The sequence below is a fragment of the Piliocolobus tephrosceles genome, chromosome 20, assembly GCF_002776525.5.
Source record: "Piliocolobus tephrosceles isolate RC106 chromosome 20, ASM277652v3, whole genome shotgun sequence".
Classification (NCBI taxonomy): Eukaryota; Metazoa; Chordata; class Mammalia; order Primates; family Cercopithecidae; genus Piliocolobus; species Piliocolobus tephrosceles.
The window spans coordinates 1,361,352-1,378,790 of NC_045453.1; the positions used below are offsets into that span (position 1 = coordinate 1,361,352).

At 54.9% G+C, this 17,439-nt stretch overlaps 1 protein-coding gene across 1 annotated transcript in view; it reads right to left on the reverse strand.

Annotated features, from left to right (window-relative positions):
• Positions 1-342: 342 nt before the first annotated feature.
• Positions 343-17,439, reverse strand: part of EBF4 (EBF family member 4) — a 68,974-nt gene continuing 51,877 nt past the window's right edge. Inside the window, exons 8-18 of the mRNA XM_023220206.2 lie at positions 12,081-12,162; positions 11,198-11,315; positions 10,965-11,098; positions 10,745-10,871; positions 8,619-8,707; positions 8,425-8,490; positions 8,149-8,326; positions 7,866-8,054; positions 4,599-4,796; positions 1,443-1,518; positions 343-1,167 (exon numbers count right to left, since the gene is read on the reverse strand). Coding sequence (XP_023075974.1) covers positions 1,448-1,518; positions 4,599-4,796; positions 7,866-8,054; positions 8,149-8,326; positions 8,425-8,490; positions 8,619-8,707; positions 10,745-10,871; positions 10,965-11,098; positions 11,198-11,315; positions 12,081-12,162 — 1,252 coding nt within the window. The 3' untranslated portion in view covers positions 343-1,167; positions 1,443-1,447. The remainder of the gene's footprint in view (positions 1,168-1,442; positions 1,519-4,598; positions 4,797-7,865; positions 8,055-8,148; positions 8,327-8,424; positions 8,491-8,618; positions 8,708-10,744; positions 10,872-10,964; positions 11,099-11,197; positions 11,316-12,080; positions 12,163-17,439) is intronic.

Consider the following 17,439-nt stretch of genomic DNA (forward strand, 5'->3'; position numbering starts at 1 on the left):
CTGTGTTGGATTGGATCTAATTTCTGAGCCTCTGTACATTTGGGTCAAATTTGGTTTGGTTTGTCCTGGTTCTCAGCAATGTCTGGACAACCACCACTTTGGTCCTGACCAGAGAGCTGGGCGACTGAGTCCTCAGTGGCCCTATTATGCTCCCAGGCAGAGCTCAGGCCTGCTAGCCTGCTCCCCCTCCCCCAACAGTCCCCAAGAACAGACGTGGGGCAGGGAATACTTGCGTAGTCAAACTCTGGGGCTGTTTAAAAAGCCCAAGGCGCAAGAGGGCTCCTGGGGGCAGGGTTTGGAGCTGCCCCTAGAGCTGCTGAATGGCTGCTGAGAAAAGCAAACTCACACCAAGGAGGCAGGTGAGAGGCCGGGCGGGCACCACCTGCATCTGGTTTATTGTTCTGTTTTCTCCAAACTTAGCAGAGCAGAATGTGAGGCCACCTGGGGGCAGCTGGGCCCACTGCATGGGGCCAGCCAGAGTCATTGTGAGTGTGTGGGCCAGAGTCCATGAGACATCCAAATACAGGAGGCCTGGCACCCCGTCTTCTGCCTCCTCCATGCCCAAAGCCCCCACAGGGAGGCATGATGCGGCAAGCATGAGAGTGCAGGTCTCAAAGGAAGTGGGGGCAGCTGTGGGGCGAAGCAGCTGTTGGAAGCTCCATGGGAGCCTGGGCAGGCCTCCCCAGGCTGTGGGGCACTGCCCTTTCGCTGCACAGAAGTTGGGATGTTGGGCCACTTGAGATGGGTCAGATGCAAACAGGACCTTTCCAGGTCACTTCTCCCTGAGCTGTCCTTTTTCCCACAGTCCCCATCCCATGCTCCCCTCACCCGACATCCCTTGTCTGCACAAGATCCATCTCTTTCAGAGGAACCAAGACCCAGACAGCGAGGCCCAGAATCCCAGCACCTCCCTGGGATGCTCTACTGCCAAAAGCATCTGCACAGTGCTGGGGCTTCTGACCACCCCAAGACAGGGAGGCGAGAGAAGCCTGTGGGGCTACTAGCGGGAGGCTTGAGCATGGGGTGAAGGCCCCTCCCCGTTCCACTCATGGGCTGAGGTCTGCCCATGGCCCCCGCCCTGCATCTGTCTGTGCCACCATCCAGGGTGTGGCTGTGAATCCCAGAGGGACCTCCAGTCCGGGCTCCATGGGAACAACAGCTGCAGACCTGGTGGGGCGAGAGAGGGAGAGAAGGTCGGGGAGGAAGGCTGGCTGCTAGGGGACACGAAGCCACTTTACCTGGTCAGCTTGGGTTACTGGGGTGGGCTATGTACCTCACAAAGCTGTCTGGATGGGCCCTGGGGAGGAAGACCTGGACCCCAGCTCCCCAGCCCTGTGAGGCTGCTAGTGGGGAGGCTTGAGCATGGGATGAAGGTGTTTAGAGAGCAAGCCCATCTCAGGGCCAGGTGGGGTGCGGGAGGCCAGACCCAGCCAGAGACCTACCGTAATTAGGAGTATGCCAGGCCCTGAAGCCCCCGGGCTGGAGAGTGGAACTTGTCAGAATCCTCAAAAGACTGGTCTGCAAGAGTCAAGGAGAAAGGAGTCATAAGCCATGTGCCACCCGGGGAGCCACCTGCCTGTCACTCTCTGGGCTGAAGACGGCAGGCAGGCGATATAGCACTTTCTGAAGGCAGTCAGCCATCCCTAGCTCTGGCCCGGGGCACCACTGCAGATCAGGGATGAGGGTGCCTCTCAGATGCTCAGGGGATGCAGCCCATGCCCTTGCTCCCCACCTCCCTCAAGACAGAGACAACCCCAGGCTCCTTCTCCCAGGGTGGCCTCCTTCAGAGGGCCCATCTGCTTCCTCAAGCACATGGACATGTACCAGGGCAGAAGAGGAAAGAGGCCAGCCTCTAGGAGTACTGACATACCCACAGCAGCATCCTGTCTGCCTCCCCAGCCTATGAAATTCATCACTCCACCACTCCCCACCCCTGCCTGACTCCCTCCCATGCTTCTCCTTGCTGGCAGGAGAAATCGGTGACCCTCTGTTCTCTCCATTCCTCACATTCTAAGCTCCAGACACACCTAAGAAAAAATATCCAAAACTTGGAAATATGGCAAAAAAAGTAACTGTGTATCCTTTGGAAGTCAACCTAGAACATTATCAAATAAGCCCACCTTAAGAGTCATCTTTTTCTGGGGCATGTGACGTCTTTTGACTTCACACTACTGGCTAGGGCCCAGGCTTTGCTCATTGGATGGACGTTCACTTGGAGGAGGCTGAGAAATGGCAGATGATTTCTCATTGGTAGAAAAGACAATCCCCAGAGGAAGGTTACAAGTTTATTGCTCTGTAGAAGCAGTTTGCAGCCAGCAATCTTATTTCAGCCCTCCTTGTTTTACTGGCTTCAGTCTCTCACCGTCTACTTTAAGCTGCTTTGTCATCCTGTTATGTCCCTCATTAATGAGTTAAATAAATCGTTGGCATATATTTGTATGTTATGTTTTTATGTATTTATGTATTTATTTATTTTTGAGACAGAGTCTTGCTCTGTTGTCCAGGCTAGCCAGACTGGAGTGCGATGGCGCAATCTCGGCTCACTGCAGCCTTGACCTCCTGGGCTCAAGTGATCCTCCCACCTCATCCTCCCAACTGGCTGGGACTACAGTCATGTGCCACCACACCCAGCTCATTTTTGTATTTTTTTTTAGAGATGAGGTTTCGCCATGTTGCCCAGGCTGGTCTTGAACTCCTGACCTCAAGTGATCTGCCCACCTCGGCCTCCCAAAGTGCTAGGATTACAGGTGTGAGCCACTGTACTCGGCCATGTTAAGTTATTAATGTTTTGAACGTGGGCTCCAAATCTCTGCCTTCCCACCCCCACACCTTTGGCCCAAGGTCTTCTCTATCTAGGGCATTCCTCCCCGACTAAGGACCTCTGCCTCCTTCTTCAAACCCTGCTTGGGCAAGTCCTTCCCTGAAGATGGGCTACCCTCTACCCTCTGGATGGGTCACCTAGCAGCTCCCTTGCCCGCCCTCCCTGGCACAAAAGTCTGTTATTATTTGAGTCACCATCACAGGCCTGCCTGAGCTGTGCAGAGGAGGGTCCCTGGGGGGAAGGGGCCCCATTCTGTGTGCAGGGCAGGCATTAGCACAGTTCTCAGAAGTTTCTGGGCTGCACCTAGTTGCTCTGACTGCCCCAGAACAGTTGATTCTGTGGGACGCCGCGGACATGTATCATCCTCAGTTGTTCTCCCAGGCCCTGAGCTTTCCCACCCTCTTTCCAGTGTCCCTGGACTCTCATACAGGGACCCTGGAGCACAAAGGCTCCCTAGAGCATTGTCCACAGCCCCCTCCCCTGCCTCAGCCTGGTGGCTGCCCCACCTGCCCCTGCCTTGGATTTGGAGATGGCTCTGGGGCCCAAGCCACTGGCCTTGCTCTTGTGACAGGCATCCCAGCCTGATCAGCCCCCACATCAGGCTGAGGAAATGATGAGGGTGTCTCTTCCTGCATCTCAAGGTCATTCCCCAGAAACTAATCTCAAGATGCTCTTGGAAAAATACATTTTTGTGCTCAAATAAATTTGCATCTCCTGTTTCCTAGAAGGTTCACAATGTACCCTGGCACATGAAAGGCTCTGACAAATTCTTCAATAGCCACTTACGTAATTTCAACACCGATTCTTTCCTAAGCTCTGTTGCTCTGACTCATTATTGCCTTGGGGAATACTCAATAGGATGTGCTCTAACCCAACCTCTTCCAGATCAGTGCCCCACAAACTGCACTGCAGCCTTCTGTGTGGGTGTGAACGGTGCCCTTCTGACTCATATATTCATTCAATAATTCGACTATTTATTAAGCACCTGCTGTGTGCCAGATTGAGTCCTAGGGGATCCCATGGAAGCATCCGTTAGCCAGAGAAGAAAACACCTGTAAGCCTCTTAGGGAAGACACTGGCCCCAGCCCCCACTATCCCCATACACAAGGACCTGTTCCGCCCCACCCACATCCTGTTGCCTTCTCCTTTTCCACAGCCTGTCCCTTCCTCTGTCCTCCCAGTGAGTTTCCAATCACCACTTGGATAGGAAAGGTTCTGCTGGTTCAAAGGTTCTGCTGCACGTGAGTAAAGTGAGGGAAGAGCCATTTCAGGAATGGGATGTGGGAAGATGACTTGGTCTCAAGTCCTAATCTGTACAATGTGGTGAGGGAAGCTGGGCTAAGCTTCGTCTAAGGTCAGTCCCCTTCCATCGTCAGCGACCCAGTCCCTCACAGTGGTGTGTGCTACCCTCTGGTGGACACAGGGAGGCACAGGTACAGGCGTGCAGCTCACCAGCTCCGAGGGTCTTTGCTCTGGGCTCAGCTGGATGGGGATGGGGTGTTGGGGTAGTTTCTAGACCTCATCAATTGTGACTTGAGTCTCTTTCCCTTGGCCAAGTGGTCAGTTGAGAGCATCCAGAGTGGCGACCATCCCAGGCTGGGAGGCCAGGGGAGTGGGGGCCAGAGGCCAGCAGAGCTACCTGCTCTCTGTCCTCCAAGAAGAGCTGGTCAGCCAGCATGAGGCACTGGTGAGAGGCGGATGCAGTGGGCCCCTCTAGCCCAGCTGCTCCACAAGGGCCCCTCCTTCCTGCCACAGTGAGGCAGGGTGGATCACTCACCTGGAAGCCCTTCTCCGTGGGCTCTGGGGCAGGCCTGGGGTGGGGAGCTCGGGGGGCGCAGCACGGGGGCGAAGGCGCTCCTCTGTTTGACAGCGGAGATCATGTTGACAGGCGAGAAGGAGAAGACGCTGGTGGTGGGGGCAGCGGCCGGGAGGGACATGGAGGAGGCAGCTGCCAGCGGGGGGCTAGAGGGCATGACTCCGGGGCGGGGCGGGGAGGGGCAGGCGCAGCAGGGAAGGCGGTGGGAGACACAACAGGGAGACAGCACCAGAGTGAGCAGCTTGGCTGGGGCCCCACGTGGGCTGCTGACCCAGGTACCAGGCTCAGACCTCACTGGGAGCTGTGAGGGTCCTGGGCCAGCCCTGCCTTCTCAAGGGTTCTGAAGACCTTTTCTCGGGGCTGGGGATGACAGGGCCAGACCAGGTTAAGACAAAAGCAAAACCAGAACATTCAATAAAACCAAAGAGTGGGAGGTAACCCCCAAAAATGAGATGAGCAACAGCTGGACCACTTCAGGATTTCTGCTGAAAACCCCTGGGATTCTGAGATGCTAGGAAACATTTATGAGCCTTGGGGTGACAAGGCAAGAGTCATAGTTCAGGAGTCACAGAAGAGCTGGACCAAGTAGTCAGGGATGAAGTTTGGGGGAACACACAGGCTCCTGTTATAAGCCTCTCTATCCAACATCACAAACAGCACTCCAACTTCCTCCTCAAATATGCTCTCCTTGCCAATGTCCCCTATTCCTCTGTCCCTCTCCCACCTCCCCCTGCACCCTGGGGCACTTTGCTTCCTTACAGCTTAATGCAGGTCCTTGTCATCTCCAGCCTGGGCCCTGGGGGGGTCTCCTGAATCTCTCACTTCCAGCTGGTCAATTTAAAGCAAAGTGCAGGGATCTACGTCCTCAGATCTTCCTGTTCTCACACTCCCCAGCCACCCAGGCTGTGGCTTGCCCTCCTGGGAATGGCAAGGGAGCCTCCTGCACACAGGCTTTGCCTGCCCCCTCTTCCTGCAGCCTCCTTTCCTGGGGGCTCAGGCCCAGGGCATCGCTGGATCCTACCTTTCTACATTCTCATCTGAACCCAATTCCCTGCCTCTCTCCTGTAAAGACTGGTAAGGCTGTGATTTGAGTATTGTCCAGGCAGCAGGCAGTGGGGTTGGTGGGGCTTCCTGGAAGAAAGCAATAGCCTAAGAAGGCTGCCTTTGGCATCAGAGGACCCTCCTACTTCCCTTGATACAATAATGCCTTCAACAGCTGCCCCTCTTCCAAATGTCCTCAGCCTCATCTCCTTTAAGACAATAGTTACTACCAGCTGGAGAGGCCCCCAGAGCCTGATGAAGGGCTTGAGACCAATGCCAGAAAATGTACTATATCTCTCAATGCCCAGGGCTCACAGCCACATTTTGCACCTTGGATAGGTAGTGTGGGGAGTTGTGAGTTATTCCAGGGTTGCTGGTGGCTGAAGTAGAAGAACAAAGAGAGACCCAAACAAACAGCCCCTGAGTCTCTGGCTGGGACAGTTCTGATGTCATTCCAGGAATGTTCTGGGAAACTCAATGAGAATGACATCCCTTGGAGTTGGGCCACAAAGCACCTTGAACGTAGGGGGTGGAAGGGTAAGCCTTCGTCAAGACAGTATCATGAAATGGGACCAACCCTCCCTCAAGTCTACTGTGTCTCCAGCTGATGCTGGGTTTAAGCAGCTCTAGAATTCTTGATCTTCTTGCTGAATCAGAAGACCCCAGGTGGGCTGGCTTCTTCACACTGCGGCAGTGTGTTCCTCTACTGTTGACCACAGTGTATGTGCGGGAAGGAACTCATGTTCCAGGCCCCACTAGTGTTGGCCCAAGGGGAAAGCTTCAAAACCAAGGGGGCGCCCACAGAGAGGTTGTGAGGGTACTGCCCCAGAACTGAAGGGAAGGAGGAGCAGTCAAGTCTGGCCTGAGCAAAGAGCCAGGAGAGGCAGGGGCCTTGGGAGGGGCGCCAGAGGGCCATGGCCTATGTGGACTCTGGCTTTTGGGGCCTTGGGTCCCAGAAGTTGAGCCCAAGCCAGAGAGGGCCAAGATCAAGCCTTCAGCCAGAAACAGCAGCAGGCAGGACACATGCCCTGCAAGGAAAGCCAGGCTGGTGGACAGACAGTGCAGTCTCGGCAATGGCAAATATGGGACATGGAGAGGGGAGGGTACCACTGGCAAAGCCAAGACCAGTTCCTTCTGGGACAGCCTTCACCACTTCTCCAGCTCTGCAGGGTCGTCTGGGACTTCAGGGACTACCTCTCTTATGATTGATAGGGAGGCTTCTTGCATGTGACAGGAGTGGGGGGATCCCCCAAGCCCTGGGCTTTGCATACAGTGGGTGCTTTATAAATGTCTGCTGAATAGCTAAGCTAAAAAGACCTGTGAACTTGATCTGGAACTTGATGTTGGAAGAGTCTTGAGGGCAGTGTAAAATGACAAGGCATCAAAGCCGTTCAGAATGTCACTCACTCATGACAGGCAGACATTACCTGTCCACCCAGCTCTGAGCTCCCCACTCTAAGAAGCCAGATGGGACATGGTCAGCGCCCACAGTCAGGGCTGGGACTCCGAAATTAAACACTGGCGCTTTAGGCACAGTGGCACATTCAGATCCGAGATCAACCTTTAGCAGGGGGTGGAATTGAGCCTATTTGACTGCGAGGAAACAAGTTCAAATAACTTGCTGAATGCCCGGCAGCTCCTGATTTGGACCCTGAAACTCAAATTCTGTCTGATCACACAGAATTCGCTCGCTCTGCCGGACGACATCGCAGGGACCACATCCTCTCCACGACCACCTGGCCTCTGGAGTCCTCGGGGCTGGGGGCGGCTGGAAGCTGGCTTCCCTCGAGCCCTGAGTTTCCTTAGGCTTCCGGCAGGCGGCGCCAGCCTCCTCCCCAAGTCCCAGCGCGAGATGGGAAGGGGGCCGTGTCCCAGGTTTCAGATGGGCGCCCGCCTCCCATTAAAGCCCACTTCAGGGGGACTGGAGGCCTAGAAGCGATGTGCGTAACGGATCGGCAAAGACGGCTAAAGAACTCTGGCCCCAGGACCCCGGGATGTGCAGCCTAGGGGTGGGGTTGAGGTCCCGCGATAGGGGAGGTCCTAGGCGGGGACGGTGGGCCTGGCCCCGAGGGCTGAGCCAGGGTCGACTCTCACAGCGCCCGCGCCTCAATCCGTGGGCAGGGGCGGGGCTGAGCCCCGTTCCGCTCCCCGGTCCCAGCCCTTCCCTTGCCGGCGGGGGACACTCACTGGCGAAGGGCGAGGTGGCGGTGGAGCCATTGAGGAAGCTGGGGGACCCAGGCACGCCGAGGCCGGCCACTCCCGGCGCTCCGTAGCCGCCCAGGCCAGCTCCGAGGCCGCTGCCGTAGCCGCTCTGCTGCGAGCCGGGGCTGGGCGCGAACCCGCGGGGAGACGCGCTGCTGCAGCTGCGCGCATAGCCTGCGAGAGACAGCGCGGCCGTCAGGGAGCGGCGCCGGCCGGGGAAGGGGCGGTGGCGGGGCCTGAGGACGGCGGGGAGGCGCGGCGCACGCACCCGGCTCGGGCCCCGGGGTGGCGTCCCCGACGGCGATGGCCAGCGGGCTGCTGAAGGCGTTGATGCCCACGACGGCGGGGTGCGGGTGGCTTGGGGCCAGGGGTCCGAGCGGCCCGGGTGCGCGGGGGGTGCTGTACAGAGCCTCGGCCACGTCTGCCGCGCGCTTCAGGAGGAGCTCCTGCGAAGACAAGAGCGGGGTACGGCCGGGACAACCGCGGGCGCCGCGTGCTGGGGAGCCCCGGGCCCGGCGGCGCTGGGAGGGCGGAGGCGCCATACCTGGTTACTGCCGGGCACTCCGTACAGGGCCTCTGCCAAGTCAGCCGCCCGCTTCAGCAGCACTTCCTGGGGACAGCGGGAGAGACAGCGGGACGGAGGGGCAGCCCCTGGGGGCGACGAAGGGGCCCTCGGGAGCCCCTCCTCACCCCCTTGCCCGCAGGACACCCTCAGCCCCGCCCCACCCCTCTGAGTACCTTGGGCAGCCTCTCGGGGTCTCCGGGGTGTCTGGGAATGACTTTCTGTAGCCTCTGGAATCCGTAGTCAATGGTGGGCTCGTTCAGAGCTGGGGAGTGGGGCGTCGTTTGGAGGACGTCTCCCCCGCAGCCCCCCACTCCCAGGGTGAGACGCAGGCGCCAAAGGCAGGCCAGCGCCCAGTCCAGGAGCCTCGCTGCAGCCCCCTCCATCAGGCCCAGCCCAAGTTCCCCGGAAAACTCCAGGCACGCCCAGCAGCGAGGTTCGGGGAAGTTTCAGTTCCTTCGTTTGTTCATTCAACAAATATTTACTGGGCCAGGCTCTGTCCTCTGCCCTAGGCGCCTGGCATGAACACACCGGCACCCATTTGTGATTAGAAAAAAGGGAAACTGTATACACATATGAGTTATAGTCCTAAGGACAGGACTCGATGGAGAGTTTTCTCTTTCCATCTGGTCAAATCAGGAGTTTATTATAAAAAAAAGAAAAAACTTGGCCGGGCTCGGTGGCTCAAGCCTGTAATCCCAGCACTTTGGGAGGCCGAGACGGGCGGATCACGAGGTCAGGAGATCGAGACTATCCTGGCTAACACGGTGAAACCCCGTCTCTACTAAAAAAAAAAAAAATACAAAAAACTAGCCGGGCGAGGTGGCGGGCGCTCAGCTACTCGGGAGGCTGAGGCAGGAGAACGGCGTGAACCCGGAAGGCAGAGCTTGCAGTGAGCTGAGATCCAGCCACTGCACTCCAGCCCGGGCGACAGAGCAAGACTCCGTCTCAAAAAAAAAAGGAAAAAAAGAAAAAAACTTAACAATCTCCATTTATCACGGCTCAAGTGGACTCTGCAGCATCTGAGGGCTAGAGGTTTGCATGCACCCCAGGGAAGCAACTGGAGAAGTGGGTGGCTTGGGCTGGGGCGGATGGAAGTGGAGAAGATCCGGCCAGCGGCCAGATTCTACATTGCATCTCCACGTGTGTTGTGTTCACTGCTTACCTTGGCGTTGTGCAAGGGGTGTGTGTGTATGTGCGTCTGACCCAGTTCCCCACGCCCTTCTCCCCCTCCTTCCCCTTTTCCTGTTCCCTGCACCCTCCTTTTCGGATAGCCTGGCCCCGATCTAATCCACCAGTCTCAAAGCCCTACCTTCACCTGTAATTTTGACTTGGTGAATTTCCTTTAGTTTCCCGGCAAAGAGAAAGCACTCACTTCTGGGGCTCGATCCTTGTCACTCCTTCTCCTGCAACTGCCCTTCCTTCCCCAGGTCAACCTCCCCACTAAGCCCTCGAGTTTCGGCTCAGTCGGGCTCCGCAGACACTCCCTACCAGAGGTTTTCCTTGATTGTCAGCCCCTTGACCGTGTGACCCCACCCACCCCACGCGGTTCTCTGCTCAGCCTTTCCGTGTTAGACTGGAGCTCCCTGAGGGTAAGTAGGGTCACTACCGAGTGTCTCTCGAAGGGCTCGGTGAGCATCGGTGCGGGGGGCGGCGCGCGATGGTGGGGACTGCGGTGGGCTGGAGAGGAGAAGTGGGTGGCTTAGCTGGGGCGGGGCGGGAGGATGGAAATGGAGAAGACTTGGCCAGCGACAAATAGAGCCAGGCTGGGGGGTTCTACACTGCCTCTCCACGTGTGTTCACTTTTCGCCCTGGCGTCGTGCAAGGGGTGTGTATGTACGCATGTGTGTACATGCAGAGTGAGGCCTGGGGTAGCGTGGGGGAACCAAGAGACCCAGAAAAGATTCAAAAGATTCGGGGAGCAGCGATGCCATTGGCATCTTTGAAATAAACATCCCTTTGGAGAGGCTCTAAACCCTGGAGGGTCTGCAGGCAGAACACACAGTGTTCAGGAGGTGAGATGGCCAAGGGAGAAAGAATGTTGGTTGTGGGGGGGACTTTGTCCCGGGGAAGGGACTAAGGAGCCAGAGGCCAGGGAGGGAAACACACAGAGCCACGGAAAGACGGTCCTGCGAGCAGAGCGATCACAGGCATAGATGGGTGAAGGTGGCCAGACGTCGCCTGGGGGTGCGGCCACAGCGTAGAGCTCGGCTAACTCCTAACTCCAAGAACGGAGATCAGTGCGCGGGGTGGGGCTCCCTCCTTGCACCTTAGATCTCCCCTCCCCCGCCCGACTCCTTACCTGTGTAGACAAAGCGGCCGGGTGCACCCTTGCAAAACTGCTTGGACTTGTAGGAGAGGGTCACCTCCACCACCCCGGGGATGTGCCGCGGGGGCGTCTGCACCCGGATGGCGTGGGGCGTGATGAGCTGCGAGGGGAGAGGGGAGGCCTGCAGGTCCCCCACCGGCGAGGGGAGGGCCCAGCCCCCAGGCCCAGGGGGAGACTGGCGGGGTTGGCCCACCTCGCTCCACACGAGCACGTTTCCGAACACGACCTGCAACCCGTCGAAGAAGTTGTCGCCGATGACAATGACGGTGGCGCCGCCCGTGGTCCAGCCCTCCCCGGGGCTGATGGCCTTGATGCAGGGGGTGGCAGCTGGGAGGCAGGAGAGGACCCAGGTCAGGGGACCGCGCTGAGGTGGGGCCTGGGGGCTGGCTGGGCCCGCGGCGGCCGGGGCTGGGCCGGGGTCCTGACCTTCGGAGGGGTCCAGGCGGCGCGCCCTGCGGCCATGCTTGGAGTTGTTGTGCACAAACATGTTGTCGGACACGGCCAGCACGTGTCCGTCCACGCTCACCGTCGTGGACACCACCACCTGCGGGGAGAGCCGAGGCCAGCCTGGCTGGGGCCCTCGGGGGCTCCCGGGAGGGGAATGTGGTGGGGAACCAGCACCTTGAGGCTGGTGGCTGGATGCTGGAATTTAGGGTCACTGCTGGGAGGAGGAGGGCTTCAGTCCTGCAGTGTCTGAGCTGGTGGAAGGGGGCCAGCTGGATCAGGTGACACCCCCAGATGAACTGACTCCCCAGGTGCTACAAAAATAAAGACCCCTGAAAAAACTGGCTCCTTGGGCAAAGAATGGCTACTGTTTTTGCATACACAGAATGCTGGGCTGTATCCACGGGCCTCCAAGGCAGGAATGGGGTCTTAGGCAAGTGGAGGGAGCAGCATCAGCCGCAGAACCCATCAGCAGGAGCCCCTGCCCTATTCTGGGGAGAAAACTGGGGCTGCCTTCTTCCCCCGCCCTGCACTGGGAGGGGTGTGCTGGCTAGGGATGTGCTAAGGGCAGCTGCTCTCCGCTTCACGCTATGCAAATTGCCTGGGTCGTTAATCATGTAAAAATGTCACAATTAGCATCTTCTTAAGTGGGACTCTAATGAAGCCTCCCTTGGCAGCCAGCATAAGTTGAGAAGGAGCTGCCCCACCCCCAGCAGGCACCAGGCTGGGGAGGCACAGGGCTGGGCAGAGGTCTGCCTTGGAGGCCTTTCCCAGGGTGGCAGGGTCACGGCCTTCCCTTCCCCCTCCCATCCCCTCCATCAGGAAAGGGTGGGGTCGCAAGGGGAAACCCTTTCTCCAGACCCACCTGGAAGCGGCGCATGTCTCGGGGATTCCCCGCATTCTTCAGGCAGTTCTGGTTGCATTTGAGGAAGAACTTGAGGAAGAACCTGAAACAGTGTGGTCGTGGGCTCAAGGGTCTGGGGGTTCTGGAAACAGGTGAAGATCCAACTGCTGCTTGCCATCCCCCCTCTCCGCAGGATGACTCTTCTCTTCCTGCTCCCACTTAGGCACACATCCCATATTCCCATCATGGTCTGCATATACCAGGGTGCCTGATACACACCACACAGACCCATCGCAATGACAACTTCACTACACAACCACACACAGTGTACCGATCACACAGTGCTTATTTATGCCACAAAGTTTGTATTTAGCACTCCCACACAGCATATATTCATCAAAAAGAGTAAGCCCGTTATATACACCACATACACCTATTACTCATTATACCCAACACACTGATACCCATCACACATACAACATATGCTCCGTATGTGGTGTGTATGCACACTTACCCAAGGTAACCTTATCACACAGTGTATATGTCACAGTATATGCTCATCACCCATACAGTACCTCTGTCACACAACACATCCCTCCCCAGAGTATACCCATCACCACACAATGTCACTCCTCAGACACAGCACATTCTTCGTAGGTGCTGTTTATGCCTTGTATACTATTACTCACAAAATACAGCCATCACACACACTCAGGGTATAACCTTCACACAAGCATAAGCGACATGTACTCCACATATAGCCTGCACTCATCACACACACGGCATACTAATCAGACACAGAGCCCGTACCCGTCATGCACGGTGTATACCCGCGCTACGCAATATATGCACAGAGAAATAGGAAATACCCAGAACACATACATTAATACACATCTTATGCTGTAAATGATTACTCAAAATGTAGTTATTGCAAATACTGTAAAGCCATACCATATAGCAGATGCCCCCAGCAAATTCACCTCCCACATGGCAGATCCTCCTCCCACACATTTTATATCCATTATACACGTAGGAAAACTTAATTACACAGAGCACATACCCACCATATACACATGGTGTATCTGTCAGACATGTGGTCCAGAGACACCGTGAATGTCTTCTTTTTTACACAGAGTTATTGGGAAAAAAACATATGCACTGATGAGGCTGCTTTTTGGACAGACACATGAGCACTTGGTCCTCCTCTCCTTCCTGGCAGTTGGCTGGGAGGGTGGAGCCTTGGTCCTGTCACCTACCAGTAAGGTAGCCATGGACAATATTCTGGCTGTTGTACTCTTTTTTTTAATCCTTTTTTTTTTGTTTTGTTTTGTTTTTTGTTTTTGAGGTGGAGTCTCACTGTGTTGCCCAGGCTCACCATCTCTCACTACAACCTCCACCTCCCGGGTTCAAGCAATTCTCCCTGCCTCAGCCCTCAGCTTCCTGAGTAGCTTGGATTACAGGTGCCTGCCACCACGCCTGGCTAATTTTTGTAGTTTTAGTAGAGATGGTGTTTTGCCATGTTGGCCAGGCTGGTCTCGAATTCCTGATCTCAGGTGATTCACCCGCCTCGGCCTCCCAGAGTGTTGGGATTACAGGTGTGAGCCACTGCGCCCGGCCCTGTTGTACTCTTAGTAAACTTGGAATATGATCAGTATCTGCCTTATGCCTCATAGCACTCTGTGAGCATCTGGGACAATGCCCTTTACAAACTGTAGAGCGCGGGGCTAACGTCTGCAGTAGGTCCTGACATGTGGCACAGCCTCCTAGGCCACTGTATGAGTTTCTCCAGTCAGTCAGCTTTCTCATTTTATCTCCACCCAATTGGGAGATATTTTTACCATACTATTTACTAGAGCAAATACAAGAATCCCAAACCTGGAGTGGAACTTTAACCACTGTATAGTTACTCATGTACTACTTATGTACCCCAAATTTGAATGTTCATTTAATTCACCAGAGTTGCCTCCAAAGTCTGCAAACATTAAATTCCCGTTCAGAGGAAGATTTGTTATAGGCCCTGAAAGCCTAGTCCCCAAAAAGGAGGTCCCCAAGTGCTGGGAGGAGCAAGCACCAGTCCTGGAACTGAGGTGTCCCCAGGGGGCAGCCCCTCCTTGGGAGCTGGTGGCAGTCACCTTCCTGGTGATACCTCTCCCTGGGGTCTTGCCTCTGTCTACATTCTCAGCACTTTTCATGTTCCCCCACAGTGGGCACCCCCTATATTTCCCAAATGGTGCATCCCTACAGTGCAGACAATCCATTTACCCCTACAGGATACTCTGCAGTGCACACAGCTGTTATGCCCCCAAACAGTAGTCGCCAATGTGTAGTCGCCATATATACCCCTATGGGTCACCCCGAGGTGCAGACACCTCCAGTGCTCCTGAGAGGTACACCTGCACAGTGGACGCACTCCATTTCTCTCTTATTAGTTACTATAGTAATCACTCCCTACACCCCTTATGACACCCCATGGTGTAAACACACTACACCCACATATGTGACATGTTCCTTATCCATGCCCCACATTCACATGTGGCACAATATAGACTCCCTGCTCACACACACAGTGCAGACCAGTTCATTTAAATTAAGTACTTGTGTGCTCAGTCCTTTGGCAGGTGCTAGATGGAGGAAAAAACACCAGGATGGCTCACGGTCTCTGTCCTAAAGGGACTGAAGGCTCACCTTCGGATACCACTGAAGATGCGACAAGCATAGGACTGCACCAGAAGATGACACTGCACCCCACACCACTCAAAAGTACAGAATCAAGAGGAAGGGTCCTTGGGAAGGGGCCAAGATAGGGGCTCTGGCCAGGCCTGGACTCTCTGTGTGACCTGGGGTAGGTAAATCCTTCCACACCCATGAAGGGAGAGTAGCGATTGAAGGCTGCCATGATACCTTCTAGTCCTGCCTCTGGGACATCCTTTACTTCCACCCTCCCCAAGGCTGTGGTTTCCTGCTCCGTCACTGGCCCTTCCCCAAGCCTTTGCTCAGTAGGTCTTCCCACTCCCACTATCCCTTTCCAGTAAAGGTTTCATTTGTCCTTTGGGTCCACACCAATTCTCACACCCTGCACAGCCACCATTTTCTGGCCACTCTAGGTTTCAAGGACCGCCCCTCCCTGAGAGCCCTAGGGCCCCGCCAGCACCTCTGTCTGTGGGGACACTTCAGTATTTGAGCCTGGCTAGCATTACCTGCAGAGTGTGGGTGAGTAAAAGTAGCTGCACAAGGCCATGGCCTGCGGTGGGAGCTGAGGGTCAGTCCTCTTCTCCCTTCCCTCTGGGCCTGTCCTCAGAGCCAGCACATAGTCGAAGCCATCCATGGTGCAGCTGAAACCTCACTCCCTTCCAGCTGGTAGTCCACGGGGCTGCTCCCAGTCAGAGAGCCTGCACCACCCCCCAAGACCAGCAGCGTCAGTGTCACCTAAGACCTTGCTACAAATGTAGAATCTCAGCCCCCACCTCAGACCTGCTGAGTCAGAATCACATATCTGCGTTCATACACCCTCCAGGTGATGCTGGTGCACGCTGAAGTTTGAGAACTACTGCACTGGAGCTGCGTTACCCATTACTATAGCCGCCAGCCCCATGTGGCCTGAACCCTTGCAGTGTGGCTAGTCCGAACTTGAGATGTGCTGTAAGTGTAAAATACCCATCAGATTTCCAAGACTTAGAAAAAAAATAAAATAAAATAATTCATCAGTAATCTTTTATGTTGATTTCATGTGGAAATGCTCATCTTTTAGCTATATTGGGTTAAATAAAATGTATTATGATAATTAGTTGTATCAGTTTCCTGTGGCTACTGGAAAATTTAACATTACATATGTGACTTGAGGCCCTGCTCGGTGGTTCATGCCTGTAACCCCAGCATTTTGGGAGGCCGAGGTGGGTGGATTGCTTGAGGCCAGGTGTTTGAAACTAGCCTGGCCAATGCTGCGAAACTCCATCTCTTCTAAAAATATCAAAATTAGCTGGGAGAGGTGGTGCATGCCTGTAGTCCCAGCTACTCAGGAGGCTGAGGCATAAGAATTGCTTGAACGGGGGAGGTGGAGGTTGCAGTGAGCCAAGATTGCACCACTACACTCCAGCCTGGGTGACAGAGTGAGACCTTGTCTCAAAAAAAAAAAAAAAAGAAAAGAAAAGAAAAAAGAAAATAAAAGCATATTTACATATGTGGCTTGCATTATATTAATATTGGACAATGCTTCTCTGGAGTGTGTGTCTCTAGGAGAAAGTGACTCACATTTACTATTGATTGGAGCACAGACTGTAAAGTTAAGTGCTAATTTGTAGAAAATTGATAAGATACAAATGATATTTGTCAGTGGGAGCTAAAAACTTTGATGACCTGGAGGGAGAGCATGGAAAGATAGATAATAGAGACTGGGAAGGGTGAGTTGGGGGTTGGGGAGTGAAGAGAAGTGGGTTATAGGGTACAAACAAACAGCAGGATAGAAGGAATAAACTTGATGTTTGATAGCCGAGTAGGGTGACTATACTTAGGCAAAATGTATTGTACCTGCACTATGGACACCCTAAATATCCAGATTGGATCACCACACATTGTATATTTTCACTTGTACCCTGAGAATTTATACTCCCCCAAATTTATATGACTTGGAAACAAATGATATTTGTCAGGAGAAGTAAATACTTTCTGTTTGGTGGAGAAATAAGCCCTAAAGATGATAAAATTGTCCTACGGACATTAACTTTGTATCTAATTTGGCAATCTTATTCCAGTATTTTTCACACAATCCCTTGCCTTTCCTTCCCTCCCTTCCAGTCCTTTCCATATAAGCACGCACACTCACACACTCACACATATTTCAGTCGGTTTCTCTTCGTCTTCTTTGAATCAGCTTTGTCATCCCATTGGTTTCCTCATCAATAAGTTATAGAAAACTTCGACACATGCTCAGTAGCAATTTGTAGGAGACTCATGCTTTTGACATTTTGAAGACTGTGCTTTGGCAGGTGACCGGTCCCCGAAGGCTCCTGCCTTCCAAGGCTGGACCTGGAATTAGAGGACTTCCGCTGGGGTCTAGAACCAGGAGCAGTGGCCCGGCTCTCCCCTGGACCTAGAGTGACTGCCAATCCTCGGGTGTGGCTGCCTGGTCCTCTCTTTGCCCACCATGGGGAGACAGACACACCGCGGAGGCTGGAAGGGCAAACATGAGGACAACCCAGGGGACTTCTCCCTTGGCTGACGCCAAGGGGGTGACGCTTTATTCCACCTGAGCAGTCAGGGAAGGATGAGAATGGAGTCAGGGAAGAAGAAGGACGGGCAGCAGGTCCTCCAAGCCATGTCTGCACAGAGGCCCGATGCGGGGGCTGGGGACTTGGAGAGGGTGAGAGGCCCTGTGGGCAGGAGA